Source organism: Dermacentor albipictus, chromosome 8 (assembly GCF_038994185.2).
Source record: "Dermacentor albipictus isolate Rhodes 1998 colony chromosome 8, USDA_Dalb.pri_finalv2, whole genome shotgun sequence".
In the NCBI taxonomy this organism is placed as follows: domain Eukaryota; kingdom Metazoa; phylum Arthropoda; class Arachnida; order Ixodida; family Ixodidae; genus Dermacentor; species Dermacentor albipictus.
In genome coordinates, this window is record NC_091828.1 from 63,873,689 (window position 1) to 63,886,760 (window position 13,072).

The following is a 13,072-nucleotide window of genomic DNA, read 5'->3' on the forward strand; positions in this document are numbered from 1 at the left end:
AATCTAGGTCCAGGTCAAGATCCCGCGCCATATCAAGAACGAGATTCCGATACCTTAGAAATAACACCAAGGTCCCAGCCCACTCAAACAGGTAGTAAAAAACAAACCACAGTCTAAAGCGGCTGCTGGCGAAACAGTATCGGGGGCGTAACCGCAGGTTAGCTACGCTCAGGTCGTATCTCCCTATTCCAAACAAATTACTCAAACTCCAGAATATTGTTACGTAGGAAGACGCAGACGAAAAGCTATTTACAAGTATATTTACAAGGAAATGCGCCGCACTTGGCCAAGAAGCAACAGGCCGCGCTAGCCTCTAATCGTCGTCGTCGTTTTCACTGTGCTCGCCTCTTTGTCATCGTAAATACTGTTGCGGAGCACTACCCCCGGCTGCAAAAGCGCCGTCCCAGAGCGACTAAACACCGGCCTCGCAAGCAGTGTAGTAGGCCTTGAGCCTACTGACGTGCACAGCATCACTAGGTGCTAGAGTAGAGGACGAGGTGTAACGCACAGGAGCAATTTCATACGTCACAGGCGTCACCTGCCGCAGCACGCGGTTGGGCCATGTGTATCGCGAAAGGAGCTTCTCGTAAAGTCTGACGTGACGAGATGGCGACCACAGCAGCATGAGCGCACCAGGCGAAAACTGTAGGTCGTGGTGGCGGGCGTTGTACTGACGCTGCTGAGTGGTTTGCGAGGCCGTCAGTCGAGTGCGGGCAAGCTGGCGTGCATGGTCGGCGAGGGCGATGGCGTCGCGCGCATACTCGCTGAGATCGCAGTAGGAGGAAGTGCCGTGTCAAGGGTCAATGTCGGTTCTCGACCGTACAATAGATAAAATGGAGAAAATCTGGCGGTGCCATGCCGGGAAGAATTATACGCAAATGTGACGTAAGGAAGGGCAATGTCCCAGTCGTGGTGGCCCTTGGCAACGTACTTGGACAGCATATCGGTAAGAGTGCGATTTAACAACTCTGTCAGGCCATTGGTTTGAGGATGGTATGAGGTAGTCAGCTTGTGTTGAATGGAACAGGAACGCAGAATGTCGGCGATAACTTTCGAGAGGAAGTTGCGACCATGGTCAGTAAGCAGCTGTCGCGGGGCCCCACGAAGCAAGATAATGTCACGCAAGAAGAAGTCCGCAACGTCAGTGGCCCAACTGGTAGGGAGAGCCCGCGTGATAGCGTATCGGGTGGTGTAATCAGTTGCGACGGCTACCCATTTGTTCCCAGAGGATGGCGTGGGAAAGGGACCAAAGGGGGTCTAAGCCAACACGAAAGAACGGTTCCACAGGGACGGTGATCGGCTGGAGATGACCGGCAGGTAGCATATGAGGTGTTTTCCGACGCTAGCAGTGATCACAGGCAGCAACGTAGCGTCGGACGGAGCAAGCGAGACCACGTCAATGGAAGCGGCGTCGGACGCGGTCGTACGTGCGGGCTACTCCAAGATGTCCTGCAGTGGGTGCGCCATGCATCTCAAAGAACACCGTCTATTGTAGATGGTTTGGCACGACAAGAACATCAGATCCGTGAGGGAGGAAGTTCCTTCCGTACAGAATGCGGCCCTGGAGAACATATCGGCGAACGGATGCGTCGGTAGCTGTAGAGCGCCGACACTCGATGAGTGCTCGCAGCGATAGGTCTCGGTACTGCTCATCGACGATGTCAGCGAAGGCAGACACAGAAAAAATGCCATCGGCGGCACTACTGTCGGCGTCGTCAGGCTCGTCTACCGGGTAGCGAGACAGGCAGTCAGCGTCCTTGTGTAGTCGGCCAGATTTCTAGGTGACAGAGTACGAATATTCTTGGCGGCGTAACGCCCAGCGACCAAATCTTCCTGTAGGATCTTTCAGTGAGCATAACCAGCAAAGCATGTGATGGTCTGTGACAACGGAAAAGTGTCGGCCATATAAGTATGGGCGGAACTTCGCAACCACCGAAACTAGGGCCAGACACTCACGCTCAGTGACGGAAAAGTTGCGCTCCGCGGGCGAGAGGAGCCTGCTGGCGTAAGCGATAACACGGTCGTGGCCGCGCTGGCGTTGTACGAGTACTGCGCCCATTCCGTGACCGCTGGCATCAGTACGGACTTCGGTAGGCGCAGAAGGACCGAAATGGGCCAGAACGGGAGGCGTGGTGAGAAGGTTGATTAGAAGCGAGAATGCAGAGGCCTTGTTATCGCCCCACTGGAAAGTGGCGACTTTTTTCAAAAGCTCGGATAGTGGTCGTACTATGGCCGCGAAATTTTTCACGAAACGGCGGAAGTACGAACAAAGACTTATGAAACTGCGAAATCCTTCACACACTTTGGAACAGGAAATTGCGTAAGAGCATGGATCTTGCCTGGGTCCGTTTGCACTCCGTTTTCGTCAACAAGATGTCCAAGGACGGTAATCTGGCGACGGTCGAATTGGCACTTCGATGCATTGAGCTGCAGACCGGCTCGACGAAATACGTCCAGGACTGCTCAGACGCGCTCGAGGTGCGTAGTGAACGTTGGGGAGAAGGCTATAACGTCGTCAAAGTAGCACAGGCACGTGTACCATTTCAAACCGTGAAGAAGGGAGTCCATCATGCATTCAGAAGTGGCAGGAGCGTTACATAGACCGAACGGCATCACTTTGAATTAATAAAGACTGTCGGGTGTTACAAAAGCATTCTCGCGGTCGAGATCGTCCACTGAAATCTGCCAGTAGCCGGAGCGAAGTTCAATAGACGAGAAATAGCGAGCAACGTGGAGACAGGCAAGGACAACGTCAATGCGAGGTAGGGGACACACTACTTTTTTCTTAACCCTGTTAAAGTGCCGATAATCTACGCAAAAGTGCCATGAGCCGTCTTTTTTTTAACCAGTACAACAGGTAACGCCCATGGACTATAGTCCATGGGCGTTACCGATAATGTTCTTTGCAAGCATTTTGCGAACCTCGGCGTGAAAAGCTTAACGCTCAGCCGGTGACACTCAATACAGGCGGCGATGAATAGGAGGGACATCGCCGGTATTAATGCGATGTTTAACAGCTGGAGTTTGGGCCAAAGGACGATCGTGAAAGTCTATAATATCGTGATAGGAAAAAAGAACGTGGTATGTCGGGTATGTCGGGCGCAATCACCTTCTCTAAGTCAACGATGGTACAAGTTGCCGACTGCGATGGTAGAGGAGGATCAGCTGAATCGTTGTCTACTGCAATAGATGCTATTGAATGACCGTCAAAAGAGCAAAGCTGGGACAGAGACATCCCACGCAGCAGCACTTGTGTCGTCAAGCCAAAGTTGACCACTGGCAGGCAGACGCAATTCGCCGTAATAGATAACACTGTATGAGGTACTGCTATCCCGTGTGTAAGGAGGACGTCTTGCATAGGAACCGCGATGTAGAGACCGTCGGGGCCTGGACCGTCGGGGATGACACGAACTCAACGTAAGTCAGCGCCGAAGATTGCAAGCGAACGAAGTCGACGGAACTGAGGCCCAGAATAGGCAGACCCAGAATAGGCAGGTCAAGGTGGATAGTACTGGCGGAACAATCTATGATAGCAGAATGTGCGGAGAAGAAGTCTAAGCCGAGGATGATGTCGTGGGGACAGTGGGCGATGACTGTGAATAGCACAATATTGAGTGATCGGCAAAGGAGACGCGGGCGGCACACATGCCAATTACGGGGGCTGTTCCGCCATTGGCGGCATGGACACCAGGGCTCCTGGTGGGCGTGATTATTTTCCTCAGCCGGGTACAAAGGTCAGCGCTCATTACCTACAAATACAGCGCAGATACAGAAACGCCGTCGACTTGCACGTCAAGAAGGTTCAGATGAGTGGGCAATGTCAGTGGAGGATTTGGTGGCGTAAGGAGCAGTGCAGCGTCACCTCGAGACGCTGCATCGTCTAGTTTTCCGGCTGGGAACTGTGTCCGAAGGTAGTCGGTGAATAGGAGCGACAGGGCTGGGGGTAGCGGGATTGTCGTCGTTGAGGCGAAGGCGAACGAGACTAGGGGCGGTTCGACGCAGGAGAATCTGTGGCGGCATTATCGGAGCAGGCGACAAAAGGACAAGAAGGGCCACCTGGGTTGTCAGAGTAGGCACTATAAGTACACCGGTTCGGGGAACTCCAGCGACTGCGACAGTGCCGAGGAATATGCCCGATTCGATGGCAGTGAAAACGAATGGGCTTGTCGTCAGCAGTGCGCCATTGGGACGGGTTGCTGAAACGTGGGGTAACAAGGTGCAGGGCGGGGCGGAATCGAAGAAGCCGTGTCGGTATAATGGCGATGGGCCGAGCAGATGGTGTGAAGACCAATGTTGGCGAACTCCTGGCGGACAACTGCCTGGATTAGGGAAACCGTAACTGCAGGTGCGTTGGAGGGACTGGAGTCCAAGGCAGCCGGATAGGCGGCCTCGATCTTACGCCAGACGATTCTGGTAGCATCACCAGTGTCGTTGGGACGAGGAGCGTCGGCACAGGAAGATGTCGCTGGGGTGTTAAGCAGACGGGCAAACTGCTGGTCGATACGTCGGCTTTTAGCAAGTTCCAGGCGGCGGCACTCTTTTATAACTGCCTCCACCGTCGCGACGTTGTTGAAAACGAGCAAGTTGAAGGCGTCATCGGCAATGCCTTTGAGGATGTGGGAAACCTCGTCGGACTCAGTCATATGTGCGTCAACTTTGCGACACAGAGCCAAGGCGTCCTGAATGTACGTGACGTAGGGCTCCGTTGACATCTGCACACGGCTGTATAATGCCTTCTGCGCGGCAAGTTGGTGACCCTAGGGGTTGCCGAACAAGTCCTGGAGCTTTTGCTTAAGCGAATCCCAACTGGTGAGCTTATCTTCGTGCGTCCAAAACCAAACTCGAGGTGTGCCACCGAGGTAAAAGACTACGTTGGCGAGCATGATAGCAGGGTCCCACCGGTTATTACGGCTGACGAGTTAGTAAAGGCTGATCCCGTCCTCGTCGTCTTCCCCATCTTTGCCCGAGAATACGCCAGGATCACGGGGAGCGGGGAGAGTGATGTAGGTCGTCGAAGTGGCAGCAGGTGTCGGAGCCGGTGGAGTCTAGTTGTCGTCGCCGGGTGCCATGAAGCAAGGCTCGATGTACCATCCACTACGAAGCTCCCTGACGAGTTACAGGGAACGTCCACCTCTACCAGATATGTTACGTAGGAAGACGCAGAGGAAAAGCTACTTACAAGTATATTTGCAAGGAAGTACGCCGTGCTTGGCCAAGAGGCAACAGCCCGCGCTAGCCTCTAATCGTCGTCGTCGTCGTCTTCACCCTCCAAGCCTCTTTCCATCGTAAATACTATTCCGAAGCAATATAAAAAAATAATTGCAGAAAACCACCTTCTAAAAGCTAGCGTGGCCGAGATTACGCAGGAGCTGGCCGCTCTGAAACAATGTCAAAACTAGAGGTAGCCACGGCCAGACCAATAACAAAAGCCAAGGATGAGGCGGAACCAACCGGCAATAGCAAACAGCTTGTCGAAATAATACAACAGAACCTGCTTCTGCTCACACAAATATGTACACTGAAGCGAGCGATACACGAATCGATCAATTACCGAAAAACGCCACCCGCAAGAAAACTAACGACAGCGCCGGGGCTGCGACCCGCCGTCCCAAAGCTCTGGAGACGACGGATAGCGAAGCCGCCAATCATGCCTAGTTATGGAAACAGCTTACCTGAAAAACTCGAGCTGCGACAATGAAACAGCCGCACACTGAAAAACAAACGTGCTTTTCTAACTCAATAGATAGAGTCGGCACTTATACCGCCGGACATTATCTGCATCCAAAAAAATTGGCAGTAGAATACCAAAGCTCCGCGTTTACGACGTTCATTGGAACGCCGTTTTCCCGAAAATCGCTAGTATTGCCAAAATATGATGTTGCGCTATCTAATAAGCACATCCCTGTCTGCGAAATACAACATCAGATAATCACGATAGGGCCATACAAAAGAAACAAAGCAAAAAAAGTTATAAGGAACGCTTACAGTCCGCCCAGGCAGAAGCCAGTAGACTTCAGTCGCCTCGTGGATTTTGCGAGGGAGGAAGCTTTGGGGTAGACAGAATTATGATACTAGGGGACTTCAATGCACAACACTCGCACTGGAATTACCCGAACGACACACGTAAAGCGAAGACACTATTGGAGTCAACAGCACAAAGGGGTCTGGAATTATTAACAGGCCCAGGAATGCCCACTCGCACGCGCAATAGCGTAGCACTAGATACGACACCTGAGCTAACGTTCACCAACGACCCCAACCTACTCATGCGGACAAACACAGAACAAAATTCAGGCAGTGATCAAAACATAATACCATTAGCAATAAACTCCCCGAAATTAGGGAGGACTACAGGCTCCGGCATGATAACGGATTGGGCGGCCTTTAGGGCACAACGGGACCGACTACATGGAGAGGAAAATGCGACACCCTGGGCCCTAAACATTAGGACATACATGGCGAAACAACAAGAAAGGTAAGAATCACAACCGAAACACCGGCACTGGACAGGCGTCTCTTGTACTTATGGGAAGCTCGATGCAGACTAACTAAGATGGAAAAGAGAAACCCACAACAGAAGAATACAATACGCATCGCAGGGATAGCGCAGAAAGTGAGTCAGTGTGCTCAGAGCTTATGCAATAACAAATGGAAATAGTTCTGCGACTCGATGCAGGGGAAACTACATGCGAAGAAGGCGTAGGCAATCCTTCGCCTTAGTAGCATGATGGATCCCGCCACTACGAAAACAGCCACAAACACAACGCTTAAACTGCTAGAGAGCGAATTGGCGGGAACAAACACTCAGCTAACAGTAAAACTTAAAAGAAATCTACGTTGTTGCTGCAACGAACCAATGGTACCTCAAAACCAACTATGAAGGGTCGCCAAATCAGGCATAAGCCGGGTCTATAACGGTATCTGAGGTGTACGCAGCCGCCCAGTCGTTTAAGAAAAACACGGCGCCCAGACCCGATTCAATCACAAATGCAATGATCCTTAACCTGAATCTCAATACCCTCACCCAGGTCCCAAATTTTTCAACAAACACGTCTGAATGGAGGGAGGTGAAGTACCAAAAGATTGGAAAGACGCGAACATCATATTAATCCAACAAACCAGGAAAACCCAGAAACCTACCGAATTTGCACCCCATCTCACTTACTTCGTGCACAGAAGAGCTGTTTGAGAAAGTAGCACAAACAAGATTAAGCAACCGCATAGGAAGTCACAGGCTTCCCGGATTCCATGTTCGGGTTTCGACCACACATCTCAGCGCGAGACGTGTTTCTCCTATTAGAAGTGGAAGCACTAATCTCACCACATGTAAGCGACGAGTCCGTCCTAGCGCTAGAAATAAAAAAAAAGAGCTTGACAGAATATCACATAGCCTCATCCTGGAACAAATCGAGAAAATTCGATGCAGAGAGAAAGTACACCAATATATACACTCTTCCCTCACCGATAGAATGGCAACAATAAGTCTGGGTTTGACCAGGTCAAAACGTTTTAAAATGCCAGACAGAGGCACCCTCAGGGTTCGATACTCCCCCCACTACTCTTCAACATAGGAATGAGGAAGCTAGGTATTTAACTAGGGGAAGCAAATGTCCTGGGAAAAGCAATTTGCACCGATGATATGATGATCTGGGCACATAGAAGCACATATGGAAACAAGCAGGACGCCCTGCAAATAGCCATGTCAAAAGTAGAGAGATTTACTAAAGAAGCAGACATGAAATCCTCACAAGAAAAGTCCGAATTCGTCAAAGTCAGAGCCCCATACTCGAGAAAACAGCAACGAACACATTGAGAGCACACCTTAGTGGCCGGTCCATCAAGGAGGTGCAAAGACTAAGCATACTAGGTCAATGGATGCAAGAGAACGGCAAAACAGATCACACCTTGCCTGACCTAAGGAAAACAAACATAAGCGTGGCGTGCATGAGCCACCGGATGACCAGAAATAAGAAAGGTTTCACGGAAGAAGAAACCACAAGGCTAGTGCAGGCATTTCTCATCAGTCGCGTAACCTACGGGCTCCCGTTCCACAAACTCTCACAAAAAAGAAATAATGCAGTTAAATGCCTTAATACTTGAAGCATACAAAGTATCACTGTAACTACTACGCAATACAAGCACTGAAAAACTCCAAGACAAGGGAATACACAAAACGCTTGAACAAACCGTGATAACATCCATGATACTCACGCAGCGAGAAAGGCTAAACTCATTAGAAGAAGGCAAAGCCCTACTACAAAGGGTAGGCTATCCCCTAAGACCGCAACACTCCGGAGTGCAGACACTTCTAAGAACAAGGTAAGGTAAGAGAACACATTATAGCATCTCCCATTCCCAAAACATGAGTGCGAAATATCATACGGGCAGACGCGATGCCAGGGCTAGAGCGTCACAAAATAATTTCGGAGGCAACTGGGACACGTACTATACAGGCGTGTGCAGCGTATCCACAAAAAAAATACAATATACTAGCTATAAATCCAAACAGCACGCTCACAACAACCTTACAAATGGTATCGGTCTGCACGGAAGAATCGGCAGCCATAGCCTTGGCCATCCGAGATGCCGAACACCAAACCAATTGAACTAGTCATATCCGACTCGCAATCAGCATGCCATCAATACATGGCGGGAACTGTATCGAAAATTCTTGGAACAGGCATGCAACAAAATCAAGCGATGACCTGGTGACCCGCACACGCGGGGCTAGAGGGTAACGAGAGGGCAGATGGTATAGCTTGAGGAATATGCGAAAATGTATCTTGTAGCTTGCGGAATATGAGCGCCGATCAAGGTTTGCGAAGAACCTCCGATCAGCCCACGCGACATCCTGGAGGCACAAAGAAAGGCAAAAATTCAGCCGGCTACACTCTATACTTGAACTAAGGCAGACTAGGGACTGGCGCCGACTGCAAACAAACGCGTACCCGAATCTATAATTCTTCAATAAAACACATCCGACGGAATACCCGAACACATGTCCGTGGTGTTGGGAAAGGCATTTTACGTAACCTGGAGGTGGCCACTAAAGCCACCGGAAGTTAACTAAACCTTGTTATGAAGAAACCCATTTGAAAAGCAATACGAGGTTTAGCTTGCGAGCAAGGATCGGGAGAGCCAAGTTGCCCTGCTGGACAATGCCCAGCGAGCCGCTCAGGCAAGTGGAGGCCTGGACTAGGGGTTTTCCTCCATTCGTGCCCTATTACTCAAAAGTAAAATAAAGTTTTTACTGCTATTATGATGTCCATGCAATCCAGCAATATTACGGGAATTGTTGGCAAGAACACACTCTATGGGTATCATTCTCACCTACACAGGTTTTACAACACCGGGACATATGCGCTGGAATTTTTAAAAAATTTCAGGCTCTTTCAAGATTTCTCGTAAGAGGTGAACGGCGAAAGCCTACTCTTACTCCTGTTATCATTCGCCTCCTTCTCTCTGCCTCTTCTCTTTCTCTTCATATTGGTTATTTCATAGTCATTTTTAGTCATTAAGGTCATTTCAGTGATTATCAGTCATTGCTGCTCACTAGTAAGCATTTTTCGTCATTTGTAATCAATTCTGGTCATACAAGCCATCGTTCGACGTATTGGTCATTTCGTAGTCATTAGTAGTCATTACAAGTTATGATTAGTCAGTACTGCTAATTACTAAGCATATTTTATCACTTGTAATAAATTCTAGTCGTTACAAGTTCTCGTTAGACAAATTTGACATTTCATACTCATTACTAGTCATTACAAGTCATTATTAAACTCTACCGATCTAATTATAACGTTATTATTCACTAACTGTCACTTTGAATCATTTTTCATTCTTTAATCTGTCTTCATAGGACGTAATGACGCTTCGGCGGACACTCCGGTTTTCAGGTGCGCTGACGCAAACTTCACCAGGAGCCTAGAAATGTTTTCGCCTTATACTCTTGATTTTTACACTTTGGCCTATATTTTTTACGCATCATCTTCATAGAAAATGCAGAAAAGCCGTGTTATGCTTTCTGTGTTAGATTTAGCTTGTGCTTGACGCATTTGCCTCAAACACATCCGCAATCCGGGTATTCGCGTCCGTAAATATCTCCCAAAGAGTACAAATTCATCCTACATGTAAAGAGTTTGCTGTTGCGATTTTACGTCAATTTTTTTTTTACGTTGCCTTAACCGTGGATAGGCCAACTCGCATGATATTATCTAATTTGTCATAAGAATGCAGACGCTCGAAAAATGTGATTGTAGTGTTCTGCGGGGCTACAAACGAACGTCCCTTTTCGTCTGTCTTCTATGCCCCCTATCTGCTGCGGTAGCACGATGTAGCGGCATCAAAGGCTGGCCTTGGCGGCCACATTTCGGCGGGGGCAAAATGCAAGAACACCCCGTGCATTAGAAACATGTTAAAGATTGCCTGGTGGTAAAAATTAGACCGGAGACACCACTAAGGCGTGCCTAATGATAAAATCGTGGTTTTTACACGTAGTACCCAAGTATTCAATTCAATTACCTGCCCCTGTAGTTATCAACATTTGGTCTTGGGAACATGGACTAGAATGATAATCTTTGTAAAAGCCTCACCGGAAGCTTCTTCTGTTCCCCAATTTCGTAGGTTTGATATCTTTTCTCACTGCTATATACAAGCTCTACTTGAAATTTGCACTGCAGCTCAACAGTGACTATTTTCTATGTTTCTTGGCCAGTCAACACCTAAATTGCGTTAACAAGTCTTCTAAATGTAGTATAAGGTACATCGCCTAGCTTTATATAATGGCGCTCACCAGTTGGGGATTCCCGTATCCTTCGAAGCGCTTGCACGGTTTGAACACAGAGTACTCGCCCCAACCTGCATAGTCTTCATCATCCAGTTTGGGTGTGTACCAGCGACCTTTCATGGTGGTCGAAATAGCGAAGAGTTGACTATTGAAGCTTTCTTTTTTCCGCATGCATTCCACCAAATCCAACGCGTCATCCTGCAGAAAAAAATATTATAAATGTTCACCTATTTTCGACGTAATTATCTGTTACAAATAACACTTACTGCAATCGGGACTTACCCGACATCATAACCTAATGGCATGGGTACATAGCACCACCAAAAGCATCACGAAAATGTCTCGTGGCGCTCAAAGGAAAAGCGTTGAATCAGGTCGAATCGTCTACACGTTGCAGGTGGGAAGGCAGCGTGCAGAAGTATTCTCTTTAGTCTGAAGTTCCCCATTTCTCTTAGTTTTGAAGAGAAAGCTGGGCAGTCTTCTATTGGAGTGTATCTTGACACGCCGCCTAGTAACCAAGTCTGATTTAATTATCAGTTTGTCGTAAATCGTCTATCCAGTAATGTAGTGAAACGACGAAATTGACGTTTCGAAGCCCGTACGGGTACGTTATGTCAATGGAATGGGTGAATGAAAATATTCGCCTCATCTATGCGAATTGACTTGGTCACATACACAAGCGTAAATAAGCTTTTCTAGTGGCGACCATCTTCCATTTATCTTTTTGTGAACAAGGTATCTGCACTAGAACCCAAACATCAATGTAGTCGTTTCACTGCTCGTTGACATGATATAAAATTGCTAAACAATTAGCATGCCTGTAGCACGAGTAAATATGATGCCCATAGGGGAAGCTTTTTCTTTCAGCGAACCAAGGATACCTACATAAAATTTGCCCGTTTCAATGAGCTGATTATGCTAATAAGACAAGTAAAGGAAGCACGTTATGTTGATGGACACCTACTTTACACATGACAACTTGGCTGCAGTTTAGTCGCAGACACCATGTGGCTGTTTATAAAATTTTTTGTAACAGCTAAAACTATAGCGGTTGATTGAACAACTTAACCGTTCGTCGAGATAGCAAGTGGGCATGCCGTAATTCAATTTCATACAGCCCTGCGGCTTTATAGAAGCTTGAGAAATATTCCATATTTGGCTGCAGCTCACAGCAAAAAGAAATTATTTAAGCAATATATCTAGACAAGATAAACTAGCACTTTACCCTGAAGCTAATATAATCTGTCAGCGCATTTTCTCGCACCTACGCCAGATACAGGGTTAAGTATACCAACCAATGGGCTAGGCCGTCCACAGTGACGAAGGCAATTTGTGCTAGGGCAGTTCTGCTTAACGAGTGTTGCAAATTGCTTTTGTAACAAGTACGTTATGAACCACCTCCCAAATTTCGACTGTGGCACACTACAATGGTGCGCCGAGGTGCGATCGACAGTAGCTCGCGCAAGCACGCGAAGTGCTATCCAGTGCCCCTCTCGTCGGTGACTCTGCCTACTTCAGGAGGGAGCACGCCGTGTAGTAAGCACGAAATACTTTCAGCTCCCGTTGTCGGCGGCCTTCAAGTGACCTTCATAGAAAAGACAGAGAAGTTATGAAGGCGCCTAGATGAGAACATCAGGGCATCGTTGCGAGAGCAAAACGAGATCATCCGGGCAACCAGGCATCACTTAAGAAAAACTGTCTCTCGCTCCCAACAACTTGCAGAGGCCACATTACACACGATAGCTACTGCCCATAGAAATTGCAAAAAATATTTCTCCCGAGTTCCTCCAAATGTATCTTCGCAATATCATCATCATTAGCCTACTTTATGTCCACTGCAGTACGAAGGCCTCTCCCTGGGATCTTCAATTACCTCTGTGCTACGCCAACCAATTCCAGCAAGCGCCTGCGAATTTCTTAATTTCACCACTCCATATAGATTTCTGCCATCCTCGACTGCGCTTCCTCTCTCTTGGCACCCCTTCTGTAACCCTAATTGTTCAATCGTTATCTAACTTACGAATTGCAGTACCTGCCGTGCTACATTCCTTTCTCTTAATGTCAATTAGAATATCAGCTATATTTGCTTTCTCTCTGATCCACGTCGCTCTTTTCCTGTCTTCTAAGTTACGCCTAACATTATTCGTTCAACCGCTCTTTGCGTGGTCCTTAACTTGTTTTCGAGCTTCCATTTCTGTTTCCGAGTCTCTGCCCCATAAGCCAGCACCGGTAGAATGCACTGATTGTACACCTTCCTTTTTAATGATGAAGGTAGCTTCATGCCAG

General features: G+C 48.1%; 1 protein-coding gene across 6 annotated transcripts in view; it reads right to left on the bottom strand.

The window, feature by feature from the left end:
- The window catches only part of LOC139048803 (uncharacterized), a 98,796-nt gene that overhangs the window by 12,477 nt on the left and 73,247 nt on the right, over positions 1 to 13,072 (bottom strand). For all 6 annotated transcript variants that reach the window (XM_070523512.1, XM_070523511.1, XM_070523509.1 and 3 more), the window contains one exon: positions 10,793 to 10,984. In XM_070523512.1, coding sequence (XP_070379613.1) covers positions 10,793 to 10,984 — 192 coding nt within the window. The remainder of the gene's footprint in view (positions 1 to 10,792; positions 10,985 to 13,072) is intronic.